We start from the raw sequence: 27,938 nt of genomic DNA, 5'->3' as shown, positions 1-27,938 counted from the left end.
GGTTCCCTTCTGTGAGTTATTAATTTTTATATTAATACCGCTATGAAGATCTTAACGTATTTTGCAAACATTAATGAAATAATCCAGGGGTTCTCAGACTTTTGTACTGGGGACCGCTTTTACACAGCAAGCCTCTAAGTGCAACCCCCCTTATACATTAAAAACACTTGCTTTTATATTTAACACCATTATAAATGCTGGAGGCACAGCAGAGTTTGGGGTGGAGCCTGACAGCTTGTGACCCCCCCATGTAATAACCTCATGACCCCCTGAGGGGTCCCGACCCTCAGTTTGAGAACCTCTGAAGTAATCCCTGTGATACCCTTATGTGGTAGGAAATAAAAAATATATTCTATAGATAAGGAAACTGCAGCAAAGAGGTTAAGTGACTTGCCCAAGGACACAGAAGGAACTGGAGACCCGGGATTAGCAATCAGGACCTCATAGTTCCCAGACATGTAACTCAGTCCACATTATGTTCTTATGCCGTGTCCAGGATAGAGGTTTTGTTTGGTGGGAGCCTGAGAACAGGTGGGCTAAAATACAGCTGAATATTTTGGATAATCATCAAACCACAACAATTAGAGATGACCTAGTCCAGTGCACGATAGTTTATTACAACACATTTTCTAGTACTTTTTTCCATCTACTGTCCTCCACTCATGGAGTTTACATTACTTCATTTGAGAAACTATTACACAGTCTATGATACTTTAAGGTCAAGCACTAACCAGGCACTGTAGGTTCCTGTGGCTAGTCTAGGGAAGTGGCTCTCAACCTATTAACTGTCGTGGGCTGCATATGCAGCTCCGTGTGTATTACGTGGGCCATATCAACACAATACATATACTACCTGTATGGCCCTGAGAATGTCACATGGGCTGCAACTGTGTGTTGATTGGGCTGCAAGCGGCCCATGGACCCCAGACTAAGAACCATTGGTCTAGGAGCCAGTTGGCTGTGGTGTGTCAGTATCTCCCTCCTGATACCTGTGTGTATGTTTGGGGCAGAGGAAGAGAGATAAGATGCTTTCTCTTTCCTCACTCAGGAATCCTATGGAATGAAAGTAGGGAAAATGGCCCTCTTTGTCCCCTAAATTCAGATGTGAGAACGGCCACAACTGAGGACCAGACAAGGTAGGACTAGGGTGGAGGAGGAGGGGCAGGGAGAGAGAGAGAGAGAGAGAGAGAGAAAGAGAGTGTATGTGTGCACATGTACAGTGGGACACGTGACACTGCTCCCCAAAAAGATAATACAGGTATGTGTTTTGGATATGGGAGAGATTGAGAAGATGTCAGGGTGTCCCTGGGCGTGAGAAGGGAAGGGAGGAGAGTGCCTAAGAGAAAATCTGAGCCCTCAAACAAATCACCTATTCCCTACCAAACCCAGTAGATGGACCCTGTATGGTTTCATTAGCTGTAACTATGAAACTATTTTGGCTCCTTTTCATTCCCTCTTTTTTTTATCCCCTCCTCGAGGAATTGTAGCCTATTGCATGTAGTTATGGGGTTTCTCAGCATTCTCCAGGCTTTCTTCCATACTCAAGGATTTTACTACTTCTGACCAGAGTACTAAACTCACTGGATAAGTTCACAAATTTGCTTTCTTGAAATGTAATACCCTGATATGGCTGCGTTCTGTGAACCCATTCCCAGGGCTGGCTCCAGGCACCAGCTTATCACGCAGGTGCTTGGGGCGGCCACTCCGGAGTGGGGCGGCATTTCAGCTATTCAGCGGCGGGTCTCTCACTCCTGCTCAGAGCGAAGGACCTCCTACTGAATTGCCGCAGATCGCGATCGCAGCTTTTTTTTTTTTGGCTGTTTGGGGCAGCAAAACTCCTGGAGCCGGCTCTGCCCATTCCTTCCTATGGCTAACTCAGCTAGCCTGTGTTCTCTTGTACCAAACACCCTCTCTGTTGATAAGAGGTAGATCTAGGGAGGCTTCACTGTTTGGTTGGAATCTCTATTGCTCAAATTAAAGGAACTTGTTTATCACATATGAGCACACAAAATCCATGCGCAGAACACTAGTGAGATGCTATGATGCTTTTATTACACACCACTATATTGGAGAAAGCAGACTGAGGGCCTGATTCTCTTCTCACTAGGCCAGTCTAAATCAGGAGCAATTCCATTTCCCTTAAAGTCAGTGTAACACTAGTATACATGAGACAAGACCCTGATGAGGCCTACCATGTGCTGCCCATGTTCCATGTGCTTTTTTTAGTCCATGAAGTACATATCTAGTCAAATACGATTCACAAAGACTAAATGTGAAGTGTAACAAAGGCAATAAACATCAGCTTATTTTAATTAAAAAACCACAAACATGTGCAAAGAAATTCACTCAGTTAAAAACATAATTAAAATTACGATTAAAATTAATCATGCAACAAAAGTAACACTAGACCCCCCAAACCCAAACATCTAGTCACAAAAAAAGGCAAAGTGTTTTCTCAATGTTCCTCTTTCTCTCAGGTATGGGAGAAACCTAACTGTGAAATTCTTAACTTTGGTCATCCTCTGTGAACAGTACCATAACATTATTTTAAGACCGTTTATGTTGGACAAATTCTCTCATGTTACTGGAAAAGGGAAATGGATGGCATGAACACACCGACATTTCTAGCCAGACCTTGGCTGATTTATGCTACTGTCTTCTAACTCACAAGCTCAGTATTATACTGGCACCCGCTACCACTGCAATGGTTGAGGGTCTGGCTGTCAGCATTTCCATCATAAATTTCTCTTTTTGGAGGTTTATGACTTTGCTGTAAAATGTTGCTTGGGGCTGAATCTTGCAAGGTCATTTTAAGTTACGAGAGAGCAAACACAATAAAAAAAAAGTTGGTGGCTTCTAACACTTTTTTGTACTTACCATTTAAAAACATCTTTAGAAAAAGGCTCACTATGCAGTGTAATTTATAGTGTAGAATAGAACATTTAACTATGGTATTTATAAAAAATATCCTAGAGCATTCATATTATTTCTGTTACAAAAGAACCCGTCTAGATGACTAAATCTGAAGAGCTGCAACTTTTCAACAAAAATATCCTAAGAATTTTTACTAGAGGATTTTAGGGACAAATTTTTGTCTCATTGATTAAATGGGGAGTTTTAACATTAACATCAATGGGATCAGGATTTGACACTGTAACATGACTGATGTATCTTTCCCCTGGAGGTATGTCAGCATGGTTCAGTTTCCTCTTCTTATGTGTTGCTAGAGTAATTGCATACCAAACAACTGGTGTTTCAGATTAAAATCTCTCTTTCTGGGGTCTTGTTTGTAATTAATTTAAAACAAAAGTTATACAACTCATCACCCCTGTATCTGGGCTCCTCGGGGCTTCACATACATCCTTGGATCAGGGCTTCCCACCAGTTTAATTCTTGGCTCCTGGCTTGCTCTCACCACACAGGGAGACCCACTTGTTCCGCTTCAGAGATCCAACCACAGCCTACAGTTCTTCCCCTGGCATAAGAATGGCCCTACTGGGTCAGACCAAAGGTCCATCTAGACCAGTAACCTGTCTTCCAACAGTGGCCAGTGCCAGGTGTTCCAGAGTGAATGAACAGAACAGGTAATTATCGAGTGATCCATCCCCTGTTGCTCATTCCCAGCTTCTAGCAAACAGAGGGTAGGGACACCATTCCTGCCCATCCTGGCTAATAGCCACTGATGGGCCTATCCTTCATGAATTCATCTCGTTCTTTTTTGAACCCTGTTATGGTCTTGGCCTTCACAACATCCTCTGGCAAGGAGTGCCACAGGTTGACTGTGCGCTGTGTGAAGAAATACTTATTTTTGTTTGTTTTAAACCTGCTGCCTATTAATTTCATTTGGTTTACCCCTAGTTCTTGTGTTTTGAGAACTAGTAAACACCACTTCCCTATCTACTTTCTCTATACCAGTCATGATTTTATAGACCGCAATAATATCTCCCCTTAGCAATCTCTTTTCCAAGCTGAAAAGTCCCAGTTTTATTAATTTCTCCTCATATGGAAGCCATTCCATACCCCTAATCATTTTTGTTGCCCTTTTCTGAACCTTTTCCAAGTCCAATATATCTTTTTTGAGATGGGGTGACCACATCTGCATACAGTCTTCAAGATGTGGGCATACCATGGATTTATATAGAGGCAATATGATATTTTCTGTCCTATTATCTATTTCTTTAATTATTCCCAGCATTCTGTTCACTTTTTTGACTGCCACTGCATATTGAGTGGATGTTTTCAGAAAACTATCCACAATGACTCCAAGATCTCTTTCTTGAGTGGTAATAGCTAATTTAGATCCCATCATTTTATATGTACAATTGGGATTATGCTTTCCAATGTGCATTACTTTGCATTTATCAACAGTAAATTTAATCTGCCATTTTGTTGCCCAGTCACTCAGTTCTGAAAGATCCCTTTGTAGCTCTTCGCATTCTGCCTGGGTCTTAACTACCTTTAGTAATTTTGTATTATCTACAAATTTTGCCACTTCATTGTTTACCCCTTTTGATCATTTATGAATATGTTGAACAGGACTGGTCCTAGAACAGACCCCTGGGGGACACCACTATTTACCTCTCTCCATTCTGAAAACTGACCATTTATTCGTACTCTTTCTTTCTGATCTTTTAACCAGTTACCAATCCATGAGAGCACCTTCCCTTTTATCCTATAGCAGCTTACTTTGTGTAAGAGCCTTTGGTAAGTACACTATATCCACTGGATCCCCTTCGTCCACATGCTTCTAGACCCCTATGAAGAATTCTAGTAGATTGGTGAGGCACAATTTCTCTTTACTAAAACTATGTTGACTCTTCCTCAACAAACTATGTTAATCTATATGTATGATAATTCGTTCTTTATTATAGTTTCAACCAGTTTGCCCGGTACTGACATCAGGCTTACAGGACTGTAATTGCCAGGATCACCTCTGGAGCCCTTTTTAAAAATTGGCATCACATTAGCTATCCTCCAGTCATCTGGTACAGAAGCTGATTTAAATGATTGGTTACAGACAACAGTTAGTAGTTCTGCAATTTCACATTTGAGTTCCTTCAGAACTCTTGAGTGAATACCATCTGGTCCTGGTGACTTATTGCTGTTTAATTTATTGATTTGATCCAAAACCTCGTTTAATGATACCTCAATCTGGGACAGTTCCTCAGATCTGTTACCTAAAAAGAATGGCTCAGGTTTGGAAATCTCCCTCACATCCTCAGCCGCGAAGACAGGTGTAAAGAATTCATTTAGGTTCTCCACAATGGCCTTATCGTCCTTGAGTGCTCCTTTAGCACCTCAGTCGTCCAGTGGCCCCATTGGTTGTTTAGCAGACTTCCTGCTTCTGATGTACTTAAAAAAAATTGCTATTACTTCTTGAGTCTTTGGCTGACTGTTCCTCAAATTCTTTTTTGGCCTTCCTAATTGTATTTTTACACTTTATTTGCCAGCGTTTATGCTCCTTTCTATTTTCCTCACTAGGATTTAACTTCCACTTTTTAAAGGATGCCATTTTGCCTCTCACTGTTTCTTTTACTTTGTTGTTTAACCATGATGGCTCTTTTTTGGTTCCCTTACCATGTTTTTTTAATTTGGAGTACACATTTAAGTTGAACCTCTATTATGGTGTCTTTAAAAAGTTTCCACGCAGCTTGCAGAGATTTCACTTTTGGCACTGTACCCTTTAATTTCTGTTTAACTAACCTCCTCATTTTTGTGTAGTTCCCCTTTCTGAACATAAATGCTACAGTGTTGGGCCACTGTGGTATTTTTCCTGCCACAGGGACATTAAATTTAATTATATTATGGTCACTATTACTAAGCGGTCCAGCTATATTCACCTCTGGGACCAGATCCTGTGCTCCACTTAGGACTAAATCAAGAATTGCCTCTCCTCTTGTGGATTCCAGGTCCAGCTGCTCCAGGAAGCAGTCATTTAAGGTGTCAAGAAACTTTATTATCTCTGTATCCCATCCTGAGGTGACATGTACTCAGTCAATATGGGAATAATCGAAATCTGTCATTATTATTATTGAGTTTTTTTTATTTTAATAGCCTCTCTAATCTCCCTGAGCACTTCACAGTCACTATCACCATCCTGGTCAGGTGGTCAGTAATATATCCATACTGCTATGTTATTATCATCAGAGCATGGAATTTCTATCCTTAGAGATTCTATGGTACAGTTTGATTCATTTATGATTTTTACTTCATTTGATTCTACACTTTATTTCACATTAGTGCAACTCCCCTACCAGCATGACCTGTTCTGTCCTTCCGATATATTTTGTACCCTTCTATTACTGTATCCCATTGATTATCCTCATTCCATCAAGTTTCTGTGATGCCTATTATATCAATATCCTCATTTAATTCAAGGACCTCTAGTTCATCCATTTTATTATTTAGACTTCTAGCCTTGGTATATAAGCACTTTAAAAACTTGTCTCCTTTTAGCTGTCTGCCATTACAGAATGTAATTGAATGGGACTTTTTTTTATTTGACTGTTTGTGATCAGACCTTGTCTGTATTTCATCATTTTCCATCCTCTCGTCCTCACTAGGCTATAGTGTCATTAGGCGATGTGTCCTTCTGCAGGCTGCTGTAGAGTGACCCACATCAGCTATTTCCTAGACCTTGCTTTCTCTCCAACTGAGCCTAAAGCACCTGGGTAGTTTCCAGGTATGGCTGGAAATGACCAGCATTTCTTCTTTTGAAAGGGTTGCATTTCCAAGACGGCTGCATGCAAAGAATCTGTGCCCTATTACAGTCCCAGAGTGCCTGTGTGGTACAATTAAATAAAGTGACTTGATTTTTAAAGAGTGATATTTTATGACTAATAGCAGCATTTATAGTTATATATTTTGGCTTCAGAATAGTCTGATTTCATACTATCGGGCAAAACCTGCCCCTTTCCCCCTATGTGCAAAAGGCTCTCCGACAGGAAAATGGTATGGCTGAACCATGCAAAGAGGCTGCAAAAGTAGTAATGAGTGTAGGGCCAGGGACTTGGAAGAGATAACCTCATTCCACAGAGTTTTCCAACATGCAGCTAGGTTACTCAGAATCCTCGCTCATATATTTGTTAGGGCTTGAACTGAACATAAGAACAGCCATACTGGATCAGACCAATGGTCCCCCTAGCCCTGTATCCTGTCTGATACTGGCTAGTGCCAGATGGTTTGGAGGGAATGAACAGAACAGGGCAATTCTGAGTGATTCATTCCCTGTCATCCAGTCCCAGCTTCTGGTAGTTGGAGATTTAGGGACACAAGAATCATGGAGTTACGTCTTGGCTAATAGACAGTGATGGACCTACCTTCCACGGATTTATCTAGTTCTTTGTTAAACCCAGTTATACTTTTGACCTTCACAATGTCCCATCACAATGAGCATGAAAGATCGTATCTGTGTTGTGTGAAGTACTTCCTTTTGTTTGCTTTAAGCTTCCTGCCTATTCATTTCATCAGGTGATCCCTAGTTGTGGTGTTTATCCCTAGCAGGGGTACATAACACTTCTCTATTCACTTTCTGCATACCACTCATGATTTTGCCTCTCTATCATATGCCCCTTTAGCCATCTCTTTTCTAAGCTGAAAAGTTCGTCTTTTTAATCTCTTCACATATGGAACCAGTTCCATACGCCGAAATATTTTTGTTGCCCTTCTCTGCACCTTTTTCAATTCTAATATATTCTTTTTTGAGATGAAGGAACAAAAACTGCACGCAGTATTCAAGGTATGGGCGCACAATGAATATATATAGTCCCATTATGATATTTTCTGTTTTATTATTTATTCCTTTTCTATCCCATAGGCATTAGGAGACAATTTTTAACAGCATATTGGATAGTGATCTACGTGCATTTGGGGGATTTTCATTCTCTTCTATAAGAGGCAAAATACTGCACTTGACAGACCATTCTTCGGATTCAATACAGGAAATCTTCTGTTCCTATAATACACATTAGCATCCAAGATAATGTCTGACTTGTTCAAATAATGGTACAGTTTCATTTCAACTGCCTTCACTTAAATGTTTCAAAGACAGAAGTGCTTCCCTTGGTCAAGAGGAGCATCCTCAAGCTAACTTGATCTTCTCTATTTCCCTCCTCAACTGACACCCTCTGTTTGCCTCCAATGTTGTGAGCCTTTAGGTGTTCTTTGGGTCATGCTTTCATGCTTTCCTCCACAACCATCAGGGTTAGAAACTTACAGTGGGGATAACAAGGAGAAGAAAGGCACAGGGGGCACCACAATGGGTTAAAGCCACTCCCCCAGACAGGGATAATCCTCCAGCTAAATGAGCTTTAGGTATGCTTTACACCTGCAGAGTAGTACAAAGTGGCCTTAATGGAGGCAAAGGTGAGGGTCATTGATTCTCCATATAAATACTGTTGATATCCCACCATTGCCTCATAGTCACACACACCTACTGTGTATGCTCACATTATAGATGTACTAGCCTGCATCCCCTCCCCCCTCACATGCTTCTAGGCAACCATAAAGCTCCTCATCTATATACAGTGACATACACACTGTACAAAGAAACGGAATAGTGCCTTGTTACAAGAGAAATATCATGTCATTAAAGATGGGATTGTAAATTCTAGTGCCCAAGGGCAAAGTGAAGCTTCAGCATTCAATTGTGGCTCCAAGAAATCCTGGCTTCATTCAAATCAATGAGAATTTTGTCATGGACTTCAATGGAGCCAGGATCTTATCCTTCCTGTTTTTGTGTGCTTAAATACACGACCTTCGTCTTGCATTAACACTGGATTTAAAAAAAAATGTTATCAGTTAAATACATTTCCATGAATTTATAATGCAATGTTTATCATCCGATAATGCTGGGCTGCGTGTAGTGAGTTCAGAGAGTCAAGCTAATATTGTTAACATAGATGGTGTGTAAAGAATGGTGTGTCATCTTTCACCCTGATCAGTTTGTCTTTTACCATTTGAATTCAGTCAGTAATACCGTAACATTTCCTTGAATGATGATGATCTTGTATCTCAAGGACAAAGGTAACATTACAATGCCAGTTATCTTGCAAGCTGCCTCATTATCACACAGTAACCCCACTTTACTCAACAATATTATGGTACTGGGAGAAGTGTCATGATATACCAAGATATAGTGTATTCCAGGGAAATTTATAAAATAACTCAGTCATAATTTTGCTTGTTGTTCAAAAGAACAGTCTCATGAATGTTCTGTAAACCAGCGTGATGTTTGCTTTTCCTTTGAAGCAGGAAACATTTATTTACAGTGTAAGTGGATATACAAGTTGCTCTTTCTTCCACTTACCTCTTCTATCCCCTTCTATGTACAGATCCCATTCTTTAATATTATTACTTTTTAAACAAACCTACTACGTTTAAAAGTGTTTCTAGCTGAGGGAGCTTTCTATAAGTATTTCCTTATAGTTAACATGAAAATACTTCCTTCTCTCATGACAATGACACAAGGTCTACTCTATTCTGTCTAAAACATCATACTAGCCAAAGTTTCTTAATTGTAAATCTTTCTCCTGACCTCCTCTCAGGAGCCTGGAATCCTTGGGGCTTTCAAGCAATTTGTGTTTCTCTAGATACACTTCCTCTCATCTGCTCTTCCTGCTGATAAATGTACCTTTCTTTGTTAGAATGGCTTTGCTAAATCTCTAAATGCATTCAGCTGTAGGACATTTATTATTATCTAAACTTGATAATGCATGGACAGTTCACTATTGCTAGCGATTTTATTTCCATATACAAAAGTGCAATGTAACTAATATTTGGACCAATGGGATGAACTCCTATTTGCATTCAGTTCTGTGAAAAGTATAGACCCTCAATCTGATCAAGATGCTGTTTCCTGACTGTTCTGCATATTCCATAGCTGTGAGGCTTCAGAGCTACTGAGGGAACAGCATTTGCAAAAAGCCAAAGCCAAAGCCAAAGCCAAAAAAAACAACAACCAACCAACCAAACCAACCCCCCTCCCACCAGAATAAATCAAACAAACCAAGGGTTTCACCTGGCAAAGCCGACTCCTCTGCTGACTCCATTAGCATCTCTTAATATTCTGGTGGAAATGACATGTCCGAAGGGTTTCAGCATATTCTCCAGTTCCTGCTCATCCATGGAAATGGGTAAATTTGAGATGTATAAATTAGTTGGGTCTTGCTCTTGTTGCTATGATAAAGGAAAGAAACAGCCTCAATTAAACTCAGTACTTTAACAGAACAGCTTGTGGCTCTCGATATCCAAAAATGGTGGGTGCTCCAAATAATACAGAGCCAAGAAATAACAGGGTTAGAAGCATAGCTCTGCAAGCTATTCAGAGCTGACAATATATTTGTCAAATATAGCCCATTAAGGCCTCAACCCTGCAAAATTCATGCATGTGCTTCTCTCTCCATCCAGGAGCAGTCCCATTTAACTCAATGGGACTGCTCATATGCAGGACGTTACTCTCATGCGCAAGTGTTTTCAGGACTGTGGCCTAATTTAGGCAGTTGACTGAACAGAACATGATTTCCACATATGTGTTCACTGCTCAAAAATATTCAGCAAATGTTGTATGCAGAGACATATATTCCAGCCTGAAGACTGTTTGTAACTTGGTCACTATGAGTGAGCTTGGTTGAAAATGGAGAATGTTTTTCTGGAAATTTTCCAACAAGCTCTAACAAGGATTTTTGCTTTGAACATTTGATAGTTGCAATTCAAACTTTAAGCTTTTTTGACTAATAGGTCACATAGTGTATGTTTTATTCCTTGATTGGATAAGCATAATTCTTAGAATGGGTTTAGAATGTTAATATTCAAGAATTCAAATTTGAAAATTACTTTCTAGTAATACTCCAAAGTATTAGTTTAAAATGGCAGTTTTGGCAAACATTCCTGCTGGTAACTTGTTTGCTAGAATACCATCAGGAAGGGGATACAAAACACGGGTGCAGCAAAAGCATTAAAAACTTTGAACAAATGCCCTGTTTACACACAAACTTGCACCTGTTTAATTAAACAAGTTTAGTTAAACTCTTGCAAACACCTGTATGGACACACTTATTTTGGTTTACATGCAGCTTATTTTGGTTTAGCTTAAACCTGTTTCCAATCTACTTAGGGTTTATCTACACCTAAAACACTACAGTGGCACAGCTGCACAACTGTACTGCTTCCTACGCTGATGGGAGGGATTCTCCTGTTGGTGTAGATAACCCAACTTCCTGAGTGGGAGATTGATGAAAGAATTCTTCTGTCGACCTAGTGCTAGGTGGTAATTCAAAATAGTTACTCCTCTCAGGTGGTGTAGGTTTTTCTGATGTAAATTCCCAGTGTAGATCAGACCTTAGGCTAACTCAAAATAAGCCTGGTTTAAACCAACTTCAGAATGTCCCTACAGCCTTTTGCATCAGTTTAGCTAATTGGGTTTAAAAATCACACCTTCAGTTAACCCAGTGCAACTCGGTTCGTGGACAAGCACAAACAATCCCATGCATTTGCCCAACTCCAGGAAGATACGTGAATAGAGTGCAAACTCAAGGACCCTGTTTCTCCACTTCCTTGAACCTCATTCACCCCTCTATAAAGTGAACATCATCACTGTGAGGGAGTAGAGAATTCTGATTTTGCAGCAGTTTACACCCACTGTACAAAGGTATAAATGACTACGAAAGGTGCAACCCTGTAGAGAATCAGGGCCAAAGACTTATGAAAGTTCCAAGGCAAGAGAAACCTCCCACTATAGCAATTCAAGAGGGCATATCTCTGCCATACACATGCAGCTGATTTTTGCCTTTAATGTATGGAAGATGAACATCAAGTTATAAATTCAGACGTACCCCATTCCATTTCACTATAAATAGCTCATAATAAACCTGGAATAAAATAAATATGTGGAACCAGAAATACAATAGGGAAACAGAATTATACTATGCCTAATAAAAATAATACCAAATAAGCAACCAAGTTATCTTTTACTAGTTAAACACTTTAGGAATTCTATTAAAATATAAATTATATTACATACACAAACACACATATACAGTTTATATTCACATGTGCACATGCAAACACACATACATCACAAATGTAATGGTGCTCAACATGCTAAATTGCAGTGACATGTGCATTGTTGCCAACTCTCACAATTTTATCAAGAGTCTCGCAATATTGGTGATTTTCTTAAAGCCCCAGCTCCCTGGAATAGGTCAATGTGGGAGAATCACAGCTTACCTTTAAAAAAAAAAAAAGGGAAAGACAGAAGGGGAGGTTCTATTTATGCAAACTTGAACACATGAACCCTAACAGCTCAAAAACTTGAAGTAACATTTCTCATTTTTTAAAGTCTCCTGAATTTTAGCCAGCCTCATACTTTTCTTGGATCTGATTCATGAATGCTTGGCATTGGCAATGCTACACGTGGTAAATGGCACATTACCTCATCATAGTCCTATCCATAATGCGTCTCACCTAGAACTACCTGTAATAGTCCACACCTCAGAGTAGTTTGAAAGAAGTGCCATTTTATAAAATGGAAATAATAATAAAAAAACCCAGAAGACACCCTCAAGTTACTATTATAGTAAAATGTGTATAGATGAGTGACCATATTGGGGGGGGAGGGGATAAAACCCCAAATGGGCAAAGTAAACTGATCTTGAAAAAGGAAAAAAAATAAAAACAACAAAACACAAACACCCCCCTCCCATCTCCTTCCTTTTACACCTTCTCTCACACCCCATCCCTTTTTACAACTGAGAAGGCTTTTCCCTCCACAGTAACTAAAATACATTTTTGCTTACACTACATTTCAAAACTGAATTGGGAACGAGGGGCTGGCATTGTTACAATGTCAGCAATATGAAGACAAAACATGTGATCAATTCTGAGAATATAAACCTGGCTGATATTTAGAGGGGAAGAAAAAGAGTGGAGGTTGGGAACAAGGAAGGTATGATATGAGTTTAAAAAAATAGATTAACATTTTTAAAAGCTCTTTCCCTTTTCAGCACTTTTGCACTTTTTTCTGTGTTTATATTGTGAAGTGTTATTTTGCTTTGTTATTTTGCTGTAGCTGAAGGGAGAGGGAGGATTAGGAAGTGTCTTTATTTTGAAAATGCTGACCAGTGGAGTCAATTAAAGCAGAGGCATCACAGAACTCAATCAGAGTAAAGATTTGCAATTTCACATGCAGTGTTATTCAGAAATAATCAGATTATTATGTAAACCTCTGCCTTTTGATTGGTTAACTGTTTGGATTAATCAACCAATCAGTGTACTGAGATCAGGCCGCTGACAGCAATTCCGGGCCCCAGAGTAGAACAGTCAATGGGCGCGGAGCTGGACCAACAATGGCGGCTGTGCACACATGCACGCACAAGCCTTGCCCGCCGACTGCCTGACATTTGGGCAGTGCTGTACCAGCAAGCTGCTGCTGGCTGTGCCGTTGGTGCCCAGCAAACTGCCAGTTGCACTGCTGGGCCTGCTCTTCCAGCATGGCCAGGGCTTCCACATGCCCGCCCAGCTGCCTCCGCCGCCACCAGTACCACCCCGTACGCGCACCTAGGAGCTCTGCAGCCCACCCGGGGCTCCTGGCCACCACCACAGCTACCATGGCAGTGGCTGGGGCCCCCAGGCCATTTTAAATCACCCAGACCCGTGGGCAATTGCCCCCTTTTCCCCCCGCCCCATTAGCAGGCCTGACAGGGATCGACATATTTTACCGTTATTTAGAAATAAACAAACAGCAATATGCAAATCAGACCTATACCCAGAATGCAGAGGATGGAATAACAGAGAAAATACAGTTATGCATCACTAACTGTACAGCATCCCTCACTCTCACTGAGACAATTCTATTTCAATAGAATATTAAAATGTGAGATTTTGTTTTGATTATTGAGTCTTCTTTATACCTGTGGCAAAAATAAAAAAGTTTAAAAAAATAAAAATTGCAGCCAACATGTTCCATACCACAGAGTTTATTTTCCAGTTCCTTTTCTAGAGTAGGAAGCACTGATCCTTGTAGCAGATACAGATTAAATGAAGTGGCTTTAAATGCCCATAGACATTTTAGCTAAATTTTAAGTGTGAATGAATTCCCACCTGAAAGTTTGCTCTATGACCATTATTTACCTATGACACCTTTTATCAATATGATAAAAAGGAGCAGTAAATAGATGTATTAAATCATAAAGGGCTAAATTAGGCTGCCCACTCTACCCTCAAGTGATTTACACTGTTTTGTATAGAAAGGAAAATAATTCCACATTACATTTTCTCTGCACAAATACAATATTTTCTCCTCTTGATGGGAAGAGATGACTTCAAAGAGATTTTGGTTTACTCAGGAGTCCTGTGAATTAATTCTCCCTATTAACAATCCGTCACAACTCTCGGGAGCAATTTTCAAAGGAGAGTTAACCACTGACTACTAGTTGAGAGGAATTTCACTTTACATCTTCCAAATTGACTTTGGAATCTCTGTGAACACATTGTGGTACCTAGTTTTGTCTCACTCTTCAAAGTCCTCTTTACACAGGTACAGTCAGGTTTGATATGTATGGGTCATATACAAGTTGTCTTGTCCTTGAATAATTAGATACTGTACTACCACTTACATCACACTATTGATACTGATCAAGATCAGTTACAGCTTGCCTTTAGAATCACTGTAACCTCATCCAGAACATTTTAGACACTAGTCACTTCAAATGATTTAAAATTATTACTATTTCTGTCACGCTGTTTAGTAGTCAGGTTCCATCCTCCCTTTAAATAACACTTACACCTTTATGGAAGAAACCATCCATATGTCACTGAATTACTCTTTAAAATATAGTCATATCACACATTTCTCATTTCTTGACAATATTGTTCCAACTGTAGTGGCTACGTGTCTTCAATCTTATCTTTGGAACCACAATTTATATGATCAATGCCAGTCTGGACTCAGGACAAGTCACAGCACTGAGACCATTTAGAGAAAGCTTGTAATTATTTCTTTCTTTTTGTGGACTCATGTTCAAAATCTATTCTTGTTCTTTAGTATTGACTTTTTTTGACATTGCAGATCCTGAGACCCTTCTAGGACATTTGAAATATATACTAGATCATATATGAAAACTGGTTTGGTTTGTATTTGACTGGCTAGTTGCAGTATGTGACCTTTAATATGGAAGGTCACATTCAATCAATTCCATGAATGAGAATTGAAGGTTTTTTCCAGAGTTCCATTTTTGCCATTTCTACACGCTTTTTCTTTCTGCTAGTTTTCACAGATTGGAGTTAATGCCAACACTTTCAAACTTAATGACACCTCAAAATATCAGGTCACTAATTATTAGATGTCTAACTATAGATAGAGGTGCCCAACTTTAGGTAGGCAAGTCCAACATTCTGATCCCAAATTTTAACATTGAGCCCTTATCATTAATATTATACATGAAATAACAGAACATTCCAGTGAATTCTTCACATAGCATTTCTCATTTCTCCTTTATAAATGAACTGTACCCATTTTGCTAGACAGAGAATTCTAAAAGTTAAAAGAAAACTATGTCCAACTTCCACAGCACAGCAGTCTGACAAGCAGGCATGGCAGGGAACATTTTTGCTATACATCAAATGTGGATTATATTTAAGGGTTAAGGGCTGGAACTTCATCTGGTGTAAATCAGCATAGCTTCATTGCAATTAATGACACTAAACTGATTTACTTCGGATGATGGTGTCCAGTGGTTTTTTTTTTTTTTTTATTTAATTAAAACTGCTCTTATAAAAAATATTACAATAATGGTCCAAACTATTTAGGCTTAAAATAGCGTTACTGCAGTAGTTTGGCTATTACCGTTGTAGTGTTAGATAAACAGAATGCACCAATTCACTTTGCCAGCATTCACAACCCCTTTTATGGGCTTATTTGCATTCCTTTGGGTGGGCGCATTTTTAATAGTGAGAATGTTCTCAGAAAGCAAAGCAGTTGTGAACAGAGACGACAGCAGCTGGAGGTTATCCAGTGGCACGTTCCATCTGGTTAGGGGAACTCAGTGCTGGCAGAAAGCTGATCCCACACTGCTGCTAATGGAGGGAAAAGAGGGATGTTAGGTATTCCAGAGGGAAGGAACATGGAAGAGCACAGATACACTATGCCTGATCTTCTACTGGAATAAGGTGCTTGAGGAAGCTTATGACAGTCACAAGAGCTCTTCCTACGCAGGTCTAAACTGCGCTTGGATTAGGTCACTAAGTATCAGGGAGCCACCACTAGCTCCCTGTGGATTCCCTCTCCATTGTACCTGAGCTCTTCATAGTCTTCATAACTTGCCAATAGACTTCAGTAGTGCTCCATAAAGGCATAAGTATTTGTTCGGCAGGGGCCTGATCCCACACTCATTGAGGTCAATAGCAAAATTTGCACTGACTTCAAGAATGCCTTAGATCAACTTGTAGGATTGGGGCATTTAATGTCCATTACAAACAAATTTACATCTCTTTACCCACCACTATACTTTTTTCCCATGCATTTACTTTTTGCCTTCTAGACACTTCTATTTCTAGACCATACTTATATAAATGCTTAAGACAGATACGTACACCCACACACAGTCTACAAAGGGTTAAGTTGATGTATATATTTCCTCTATCTGTACAGCAACAGGAAAAGCTCATGAGAGTATTCACACCAAAAGTGCTCTCCTGGTCTCTTTCAAAATCTTTTTATGTTTCACCCAAGTAGATTTGAAAAAATAAGAACTCTTTATGAACTGAAAAAAAAGGACTCCTTTTGTTTACGAAGCTCACAGTGGATCATCCATTCAGGAAAGAAGAAGCTACTCACCTTGTGCAAGAATGATGGTTCCTCAAGAAGTGTGCTCTACTGTATGCGTGTCTGAATCCCTGTGCTGTTGATCGGAGAACTGTGGTAGCAATATCCGTTCAGGCCACGCATGTGCTGCTCCTTGCCTGCCATGAGGCCAGAGCCAGTGTATGCAGGCAAACCCTCCTCAGTTCCTTCTCTGCTGCAGAGTCAATGAGAAGAACACCAAAGTGGAGGGGAGAAGGGTGGGTCATGGAGCATCCTAGGGACACACATCTCAGAGAACCATCATTACTGCACAAGATGGGTAATTTCTTCTTCAAGTAGTGTCCCTATGGATACTCCACTCTAGGTGACTCCTGAGCAGTGCCCACCACTGGAGGCAGGCAGGCTTTAGAGTCAAGTCTGTCATAGATGACAGCACCGTGGCATCGAATTGGGCATCTGCAGCCAAGTCACCCAGGATAACATAATGTTCTGTAAAGGTATGTGTAGATGCCCGGGTAACTGTTCTGCAGATTTCTGATACAGGGGTACCCTTGGAGAAGGTGACAGAAGACGAGACCAGTCTCAGAGTTCATGCATATTTAAGATGGGATGCTACATTACACATCTGGTAACAGAGCTTGATACAGTTCAAGACCCATTTGGAGAGTCTTTGAGCTGAAATTGCTGTACCTTTTGATCTATCTGAAATGGAGGGGAAGAGTCTCCGAGATTTTCTAAAACCTCTTGTTCTGTTCAAATAGAAGGCCAAGGCCTCATGTTGAGAGTATGGAGGATGGCTTCCTTATTATCCTGATGAGGTTTGGGATAAAATGTTGGAACTGAATAAGCTGATTTATATTAAATGTGGCAGTCACCTCTGGAGTGAATTTCGGATATGGTCTAAGACTGACATTGTCAGGGAAGAACATCATGAAGTGAGGATGCAATTTCTTAAGAAACAACATGTAGCCCAAGACTACTGGTAGAATGGCTGCATTCAGGATGATGCCTTTGGGTTGACACCAGATTTGAAATCTCTTCTACTTTTGTAGGTAGGTACAATGAGTAGCATAGGTGACAATTTCCTCTTTGGCCTGTGGGTGCTCAACCCCCCTGACCCCTGGGCCTGCCTCTGCCCTACCCTTTCGATTATACCAGGTCAGAGGCTAAGACCACAGAATCCACAGGTTGAGATAGAGAGAGAGTCTTTTGTTCCGTGACAGCAGGTAAAGAGTGATTAGAAGAGTCATCGGTGGACATAGTGCCAGCTGTGACAGGTAAGGGTACCACGTCTGTCAGGACCAGGTGGAGAGCAATCAGTATGATGTTAGCTTTTTCACTTTCAACAGGATTTTCAGTATTAGAGGGAATGGGGAAAAGGTGTAAAGACGACCCTGGTTGCAGGAGGAGGAGAACGTCTCCCATGGAGTGTCATCTGATCCCCACCTCTGGAGCCATATTGCGGACATTACTTGTCCTGGTAAGTAGCGACCAGGTCTATTGTCAGTGTCCCCTATTTTTTGAATACGTCATGGAGGACCACCAAATCTATTTCCCATTCATGCTCGGGTGAAAATTTGTGGTTGAGACTCTCCGCTGTCACGTTGTGTATTCCCAGTAGGTAGGCTGCTGATATTATGACATCGTGGGAAATGTACCAGTTCCATAGCTATAGTGCTTCCAAGTACAGGGAGTGTAATCTGGTGCCTACTTGTCGGTTTATGTAATACATGCAGGCCACATTGTCCATCATGACTTTTGTGTGCATGTCTTTGATCAGAGGGAGGAAGAGGGCACATGCATTTCTGACCAGTCTGAATTCAAGCAGGTTGATATGAAGGCATGTCTCAGATAGAGACCATTTGCCCTGAATTGTGAGATCATTGAGCCTCACCCTATTAAGGATGCATCAGTAGTCAGGAGTGATGATGGGAAAGGCTGAATAAATGGGATTCCTGTACAGATGTTCACTGGGTCCCTTCCACCAGTCCAAGAATTGTTTGACCATAGTGGGCATTGATAGTAGTTTGCTTATTTTGTTTCTATTCAACCTGTAAACCAAACTGAACTACACTTGTAGGCATCTCATGTGAAGTCTGGCATGAGCTGTAATCAGTGTGCCTGCAGCCATATGCCCCAGAATATGGAGGTAGTGCCTGGCTGAAATTTGGGGGCTGGATTGAGTTTTTAACAGCATGGGGACACTGAGAAATCTGATGTGGGAGAAGTACCCTCATCTGGATGGTACTGAGGTCAGCTCTTGTGAATTCTAGACTCTGTACCATTATTCATATTGATTTTTGTGCGTTGATTTGTAGGCCCAGATTCTGGAACAGGTCCAGTGTGGTCTGGGTGATGCACTGGGCTATGGCAAAGGAATGTGCCCTGAGAAGGCAGTCAACCAGGTAAGGATATATCATGATGCCCTGAGAGTGTAAGTAGGCTGTCACTACTAAGAGAACTACTCTGGAGGCCAATGAGAGGCTGAAAAGCAGTAGTCTGTACTGGTAGTGGTCTTAGCCTCTGACCTGGTATAATCGAAATGTGGAAGTACGTAGCTTGGAGGTTGAGGGCTGAGAACCAAATCTCTTATCTAATCCTGGAATAATCATTGATAAAGTGACCATCTAGAACTTTTTCTGCACCTTGACAAATTTGTTGAATGCTGTGAGGTCCAGTATGGGTCTCCAACCTCCCTTTTTCTTCGGTATCAGGAAGTAGTGAGAGTAGAAGCTTTTTTCTCTTACATGTGTGGGCAATGGCTCTATGGCTCCTATGCTGAGAAGTGATTTCTCTCCCGACATAGCAGGCTCTCATGAGAAGGGTCCCAGAAGAAGGACAGAGAAGAGTGTTTGGGAGCGGGGAAGAAGGAGAAATGGAAGAGTGTCCATCCTGGATGATCTCCAGCACCCATTTGTCGGTTATCCATTCCCAGATGCTGTGGAACAGTGTGAGAATGTCTCTGAAGGAGAATGAGGAAAATGTTCTCTGGGCACCTCAACCAACCCGTCAAAACTGCCGCTTTGAGATGGAAGGTTGAGAGGAAGTGGGCTGAGATCCCGACATCTTTCATCTGGGGAACCTCTCTTCTTCCTCTGAGGTTTGTATGCGATGAATATTGAGAAGATGAGCAGGGTTTGAATGACGGCTGAGAGCTATACTTTCTTTTGTACCAAGGTGTATAGATCCCAAGGGATTGAAGAGTGGCCCTGGAATCTTTTAATGTGTGAAGAGAGGTGATGGAATTCTAGGCAAATAATTTTATCCCTTCAAAAAGGAGGTCCTCCACAGTAGTTTGGACCTCTTTTGGGAAACTGGATAGATGAAGCCATGAGGCCTGTCTCATCACAATGGCAGTGGAAATTGAATGTGCCGCCATGTCAGCTGCATCAAGTGCAAACTGGAAAGATGTCTTAGCCACCTGTTGGCCTTTGTTGACTATGGACTTAAATTGCTACTTATGAGAATCGGAGAGCTACTCAATAAAAGAACTGAGTTTTGCGTAGTTTTGATAGTTGTATTTTGCCAATAAGGCTTGGTAATTTGCAATGCAGAACTGGAGGGTGGCTGAGGAATATGCTTTCCTGCCAAAAAGATTCAGGTTGTTCCAGTCCTGGTCATAAGGGGTGGATTTAAACTGGTATTGGCGGCCCTTAGAACTGACTGCATCCACAATGATCGAATTGGGAGGCAGGTGGTAGAAGAGAAACTCCATGTCTTTTGCCAGCACATAGTATTTCCTGTCAGCCTGCCTGCATGTTGGTGGAACCGACGTGAGGGCCTGCCATATGACCTTGGCGAAGTCCAAGAGTGCCTCATTAATAGGGAAGGCCACTCTGGAGGAGGTAGAGGAATGTAAAATATCCACCAGCTTGCTGGAAGACTCAGTCACCTCCTGCAATGGTATCTCTAATGCTTCTGGCACCCTCTGTGCCAGGTCCCGGAACAGTTTAAAATGATCAGCCATAGATGGCAGAGGGGGCATCACCATCTCGTCTGGTGATGATGACAAGAAGTGGGCTTGAGGAATGACTTCCTCCTCAAATTTGGCCTCTGGTTACTCCCTTGCCTGCTCAGGGGGTTCAGAAGTCCTCGAGGCAGCAGCTGAAGGAGGGTGTTTCCTTGACAGGTTTTATTAGAGGTAAGGGAGGCCTGTCGGTACGTCAAGGGCTCTGGGTGAACTTAGTACTAGGGCCCCAGTACTGAGCAGAGACGAATCTGGTGCGTCACACACTGAAAGATCCATTGTGCACCAGAAATCAGGTAGGGCAGACAGCAACAGTGCTGAGAGGCTTGTACCGACCGGGTCAGAGGTGTGAACTTGATAGTAAGGTCCGACAATTCCTGGCATACCACAGGCAGTACTGATGTTGACATCCATACCAATGAAGCAGTATCGGTGCTTCTTTGCCTGTGCCCATTGGGTCTTTAGGCAGCCTGGTTTGCTCTGTTAGCTCAGTACCGTGCATGCCCTGAGTACCAGATTTAGATGGTTTTGGTGCCATCAGAACCAGTGAAACTGATCAAGCTGGCTAGTGATTGGTTTTGACTCCATCGGGGCTCACTACGGAGACTCACAAACCTTTTCTTAGAGGCCTTACGTGAATGGCTTGTGGGTATCTCTCTGGGCTCACCTCCCTTCGAAGTAGAGGCTTGCAATGAGGGCTCCCACTGGGACTCGAGTTTGAAGGGCTGACTCCATGAGTAGGAGTTTGAGCCTCAGTTCTCTCTCTTTCCTAGATCTGGGCTTCAGTTGCTGACACAAGCCACACATCTGTGGAATGTGTTTTTCTCCCAGACAGCAAACACACTGCGAGTGTCCGTCAGTCACTGGGATAGATTTCTTGCAGTGTAGGCACTTTCTGAAGCCTGAGGAGCCAGGCATACCCTTGTCCAGGGAATCTTATCCCCCACAGAGATTGGCGAAAGACAAAGTCCTTTTTTTTAGGCATGGTCAAAATAAAATGCAAACAAAATAAATAAAGAAAAAAGGCTTTAAGGGAAGCTAAAAATTAGCAATTCTAAATTAACGATCTGCAACTGGACAACTATACCTCTGTCTCTAGCCAGGGGCGGCTGAGAAGGAACTGAGGAAGTTTCACCTGCGCAAGCTGGCTAGACCTCATGGCAGGTGAGGAGCAGCACATATGCAGGCGGAACCGACACTGCTACCAAAGTTCTCCAATCAGCAGTGCAGGGACGCAGATAATCCTATAGCAGAGCACCCATAGGGACACTACTTGAAGAATAAAAGAAAAAATACAATATGACCAATCATATTGCATGCACAATCAACAATGAATACTCATAGCAATTAGTTCACAAACAAGTCATAGGTTACATTTTTTTCTAATAGACTTTGTTAAATAATTGCAAAAAAGCAAATTCATAAAAATCATGATCTGTAAATAGAAAAAGGGGGAAATTATTTAGGTATGTTAATTGCAACAAATAGTTTGTTTAGTTCTATAGGGTAATATTTATAAATACTGTTTTAATTAAAAACTTGACTTTTAAATTGAGTTCATAGTGTCTATATGTTAAGGAATTCTTTTCACTTTGCCAGCTTTCTAACTGCTGTGTTGTAAGATGGACTCAACTTTCTTTTAATTAAGTTTGCCCACGGAAAGCATAGCATCTTCTAAACCTAAATAGTGCTAGAACTGAATTATTATACTTCTGCCATGTCTGGTGCAGAATCTTCCATCATATATATTATTTGCCAATGCTGATTTGATTTTTCCCCTCATCTTACGCTGCAAATATGGGAGTTACTATAGACTGTGCCTTTTGAGCATTATATCAAATCTGTGGGTTGCTATTTTCTTTTATTGTGCACAGAATATTGTCATAACTCAACCAAAACTATCACAGCCTGATGCAGAGACAATTATTCATATTTTTGTAACTTCTAGGTCAGACTGTTACAATTTCTGAGTTTACAGATTTCTAGAAAAAAATGTGCATGGTTTCGAACTTGTACAATATGCCTCAGCCTGAACATTATCACACACTATGCAAATTTACCACATCACTCCAATTTTGAGGGTGATCTGCTGGCTTCCTGTTCAATGTCAAATTGGTTTAAAGATTACTTGGATGCTTTACAAAGCTGTATATGATTTGGAAACCATGAAGTTATCCGAGTGTCTCGTCTTGAAAGAGCTAATTCACTCCCACAAATCACTTGAAGTTACTCTATAAAATATTCTGCAAATACTACCTAGCCTCCTAGCATGCCCACTCTAAATTAGAAATTTCTTGATGCCCACTATGACCTGGGTGCAAATTGCTAAGCCAGACTAATTCCAAATTTAAATTTTTTTCCTATTTCTTTTAGTCTGTCTCTCACCGAGTCCTACTGAACTTGTGTGTTGCATGTTCTATTGTAAGGCACATACTACTGCATAGAATAGTACATGTATGTTTATTTTTCCCTACATTGTATTGGTTTAGCGGCACTTTGACTTATGCTTTCCAGTCTTATTTGTATTCAGACAAGAACACAGCTCCTTTATCTGCCATGCAAAGTAGAAACTATTGCAATGCAATGCTTACCATGCACATTCATACCGAAGTCAAGGTGATTTTGCATGCTGCCCATTCAACGCAGAGTATATATATATTATTCTAATTACAAGTACATAGCATGAAATTACATAGGCAAACAAACCTTCCATTATCATTAACCTGAGAAACAGAACTAGCTAAATCCAAAACTCAATGTGCAAATACCGACGTAAATCAATGGAATTAAAAGTCAGATCGTGCTCTCAGAAAGGTCTCTAAAATGAAAAGACTAATTCAGGTAGTATCCAAAGGGTCAGCACTTAACTGTCCACATTCACATTTGAAAGACATTGTGGTTACTCTCAAGGGTACTAACTTATCAGCACTGGAAAAGTATTAGAGGTTTTGAGGAGATTTTGGGGCCAGTATTAATGCTCTTTAATGTCTGACCTATTGAATCATTCAAGCAGGTGAATTTAAGCAACTTTTAGATCCCATGTGATTGCTCGTGAAGAAAAATGAAAGCTCGTCATGTTTTACTTTACTTCCTATTAACCATAAATGAAGTCAAAATCTTCTTGTCTGAGAATTCCTGTTGGGATACAGGTTCAAGTCAATTTAGTCTGAGTCCATATAGATTCCCAGTGAACACAGTTACTCATCTTGATGCACACACCAGAAATGGAAACCAACTGGTCCTTAAGGATACATCAATTTTCTGGATGTCTGGATTGTTTTGAGAAACTTTGAAAAAATGTACCTGGATGCTTTATACGAAAAAAAATAGAGCTTTTGACAGTTTTAATTTGAGAAATTTTACTCAGAGAAGAATACTATTAATAGTTAGAATAATGCACTATTCACAAAGCATTGAGGAATAGCGATACATTTAATACATGTAATATATATTAAAGGTGAAATGAGTCACGTTTAAAACAAGACAATTGCAGGTTGTCATTCAGCAGCATAATGGCCAAATGAAATTTACATTCTCCCAGGATGTGGAATTCTCAGCAATGAATCAATAGATCCCAGAGGAGAATTCAGCCATTACACAAAGAGTTTGAAAAGTCCATTTCCCCATTCACCAGTGGCACATAGTAAACTTTCTCTAGTAAGCAGAGTGAACTAGCCCGTCAGTTTCAGCAGAAATTCAACATTTATTTTACAAAAGTTTTGATTCCTTATGATTCCAAAAATAGTTTTTTCAAGTATGAACTACTGCTGTACTGACTTCCTGAGTCTGCAGGCTGCTCGTACACAAGCAGTGGTGTAAGAATAAAACAACAAGAAAATGGAAGATGGCAGCTGGGAAACTAACAAGACGTATTAATAGCCCTTCTACTTTCTGGAGAAGCTGCCATACAAGTAGCAAAAGAGGAGGAACCAAATCATGGTCAACAGATGCACAATTGTTGCCAACCAGGGCTTAGGCAGTCAGGCCTAGTGGTGAAGGTGAGAAGTCAGTCTACCAGTTAGAGCTAGGTCCGGGACAGGTAGAGTCCAGGAAATGATCAGACGGTCAGTGCCAGAGGAACAGAAGCCAAATGCCAGAGTTGGAGGGGGGCAGACCAAAGTCATAATTCAGAGGTGGTGTCAGGTATCAGTAATGGAGAGACAGAAGGTGAATACTAGAGTGTCAACCAGAGTCTTCATCCGGAGGCAGAGCTGGGGTTGGGGGTCAAATACAGAACTCTAAAGCTAAAGGGGACCAGGGGCTGGAGAGGAGCAGGAACTGAAACAAGAACAGCAGCAAGGGCTGGAGCCGCTGCAGGGACAATATGTGTTGAGCACCCACTGAACTACTGTGGAGTCCAGGCTTGTGGGCAAGACTGCCACACCAGCAGGGGCTGTGGCCACAGAATTCTAAGGCAGCTGTTCCTAGCTGGTCTGGGCCCTGACAACAATGTAGGGACTGGGTAGCAAGTATCTTCCATTCCTAACAGTAGCTAGGAGATTGGGAGCTGAGCAAAGTAATAGTGTCCCCCCCTCTCCCCTGTCCCCCTCACAAGAGTCAGAAGGTTGGAAGAAGAGAAGAGTAGTTGAAACTCCTTCACACTTTGCACAGCCAGGACACCAGTAGCAAAGGGAGCTGGGAGGTTGGGAGCACCCCAGCAACCCAACCATATCCAAATTCTGGGTGAAGATGAGGATAAGAGAAAGCTGCTGCTTCTCTCTTCCAGTAGACAATGCTAAGAGTTCACATTTATCAGACACCTACAAAAGATGGAGCTTCTGAGCAGGGTGTGGGACAGAACCTGTCAGGAATCTCAGCATTCCCTGAAGCTGTGAGAGGAAGGGTCTGAACTCCTCATCGGGGAATTGCTCTGAGACCTCCCCCTATTATAATTATCTATATATCGAGACTAAATATATTATACACATATATATACATTCACCATGGAAACATGGATTCATTTTTGAAAATCTGGGTATGTAGATAGGTGTGTCTGTATAGATATACAAGTCTATGTCCAGATTTTAAAGATGGGTGCATGCTGAAATTGTACATACACATAGCTTGACTGCATATGCAAATCACATATCCACACACACACTTATCTGCCTAATCAGTGTTGTGCATGCATGCATATATAAATAAAGGGACGGACAGAAGAATGGATATATATTTGAAGGTTGATTTTTTCCCCTTACTCTGGCGTAAATCAGAATTAACTTCATTGGAGTTATTCTAATGACTTATACCACAGTAAAACTATTTGACTGACAAGGTATAAAGGCATTGCCCTTCCTCTCACATGGCTGATTTGACAGTGGGATATCAAAACAAAGGGGAAGCTGCTGTAGCTATCTAGCGGGAGGATGTGTTCTTGCCTCTCCCAATATGCTGGAAAGGGCTCTAAGCTTCTTTTCTCTTGTTTTGGAATCTTTTCTATTGTTAATGAAGCCAGCTACGAGGAACAGGCTTGAATTGAACCATACTTTGGGGCTTTATTTTACCTTTCCTGGATAGTATATCTGCCCACCCACTTATAAACTGGTTTAAATGAAAGAAGAAGCTGTAGGCCTATAATATCTATCTTAATATCTTAGGCACCTACGCATCATAGTACCTGCATGGCAAAGAACTAGAAAAAGAGAGACTCTAATGTATAACTCTCGGGAGTATTTTATCACAGGCAGGCTCCCAGTTTCAATGCTTATCGCTGGTGATACCGAGGTCAGCAATTCACTGCATGCTGAGATGCCATGAGCAGCAAGTCAGACAATCCTTGGAGAGCAACTTTACTTACCTAAGAGGGAAAACTGAAAGGTATCATCAACTACAAACTTTTGAAATGATTGCTTGTGAAATTCATGGGACCAGTCATATGCTCATAGCAATACTACACACACACTCTACATATACTGCATAACATATTGGGAACTTTGAAACATGAGAGATTGAACCTGGTAGCTTACAACCTTGTGAATGTTGTGCTCAGCTCAGATTTGCTACATATATCAAACCAATATTATATTTCATCTGCAGCCCGCTTTACAAAAAATCACATCATAGATGCTGGAACTAGAGGTGCTGCTGCACCCCCTGGCTTGAAGTAGTTTCCATCATATACAAGATCTGCAGCTTGGTTCAATGGCTCTCAGCCTCTCCACTGTACAAACTGTTTCAGCGCCCCTGAATCATGTGCTACATATGGAATTTGTTCCTACCCACACACAGTATTTGATAAACTCACTAACATTGCAAGATCTCCATGGGGAAAAATATCCATCGAGCCCTAAGGGAGAATGTCGCCCTAAGGGAGAATGTCTCAACCCATGTTTAATCTTACATATCAGTGACTTGTCAGGCAGCCACACATTTGGCAATTTCAGATTTTAAATTCAAAGACTTCACAGTGAAGGTAGCCACAGAAAGAGGAAACTGAAATACTGCAACATGAAACTGTCTGCCCCTGTGTATAGCCCCTAAGGGAGAATATGGGGCTGGATCATGAGAGCACCATCAACAATCAGTACAATTTGTTTGTTTTTCAAGGGAAATGACTTAAAGTTAGAGGACCCTATTTTTACGGGCAGCTCAAGTTGCACTGCTGGATTTTCTTTAACTGAATCATCTACGTTTTTATTTCAAGGATTTTGAAAATGAAGTAGGGGAAGGGCTTGCAAGTGTCCAGCACTTCTAAAGATCAGGTAATGAACTGGAAAGAGAGAATCAACTATCTTCTCACCCTCTGCTGGTTGGGGCCCCTGTAGGAGGAATCTATTGCATTGTCACTGCCTAGGATGAAGCTGTACTGTGAATAAATGGAGAGCATCAGTCTCCAATTCTGCTAACCTGGTATCTTCCATAAACACTAGAATTAAGACCAATATTATTCAAAAATTAAAATAAGAACGATTCAAAGAAAAAGTACAAATGAAACAAAGGCCCTGACCAGGTTTGGTCAATTAAGGTCCCATGGTATTAAGTGTTAATCCCAGTTTTTTGGCCAAATTCTAGGTTGGATATTTAGAATCTGCCTACTTGAAATTCTCCTTGGAGTTTCAAATGCAGAAGTTATTCTTGATTTCCTTCCTATAACATTTGTTGTTTAGCGCAGGCAGTGAAGAGCGGTTGCACTTAAGCAATGGGCAAATGGTCCATATCTACGATAGAGAATAT

At 41.0% G+C, this 27,938-nt stretch overlaps 1 protein-coding gene across 7 annotated transcripts in view; it reads right to left on the bottom strand.

Annotated features, from left to right (window-relative positions):
- RBMS3 (RNA binding motif single stranded interacting protein 3) overlaps positions 1 to 27,938 on the bottom strand; it is a 1,007,942-nt gene that overhangs the window by 189,093 nt on the left and 790,911 nt on the right. For all 7 annotated transcript variants that reach the window (XM_032790015.2, XM_075062478.1, XM_075062476.1 and 4 more), the window contains one exon: positions 10,019 to 10,176. In XM_032790015.2, the coding sequence (XP_032645906.2) occupies positions 10,019 to 10,176 (158 nt within the window). The remainder of the gene's footprint in view (positions 1 to 10,018; positions 10,177 to 27,938) is intronic.

This window comes from Chelonoidis abingdonii, chromosome 2 (genome assembly GCF_003597395.2).
Source record: "Chelonoidis abingdonii isolate Lonesome George chromosome 2, CheloAbing_2.0, whole genome shotgun sequence".
NCBI lineage: Eukaryota > Metazoa > Chordata > Testudines > Testudinidae > Chelonoidis > Chelonoidis abingdonii.
Note: the sequence above shows the minus strand (reverse complement) of the source record. Positions and strands in the feature narration are given on the sequence as shown.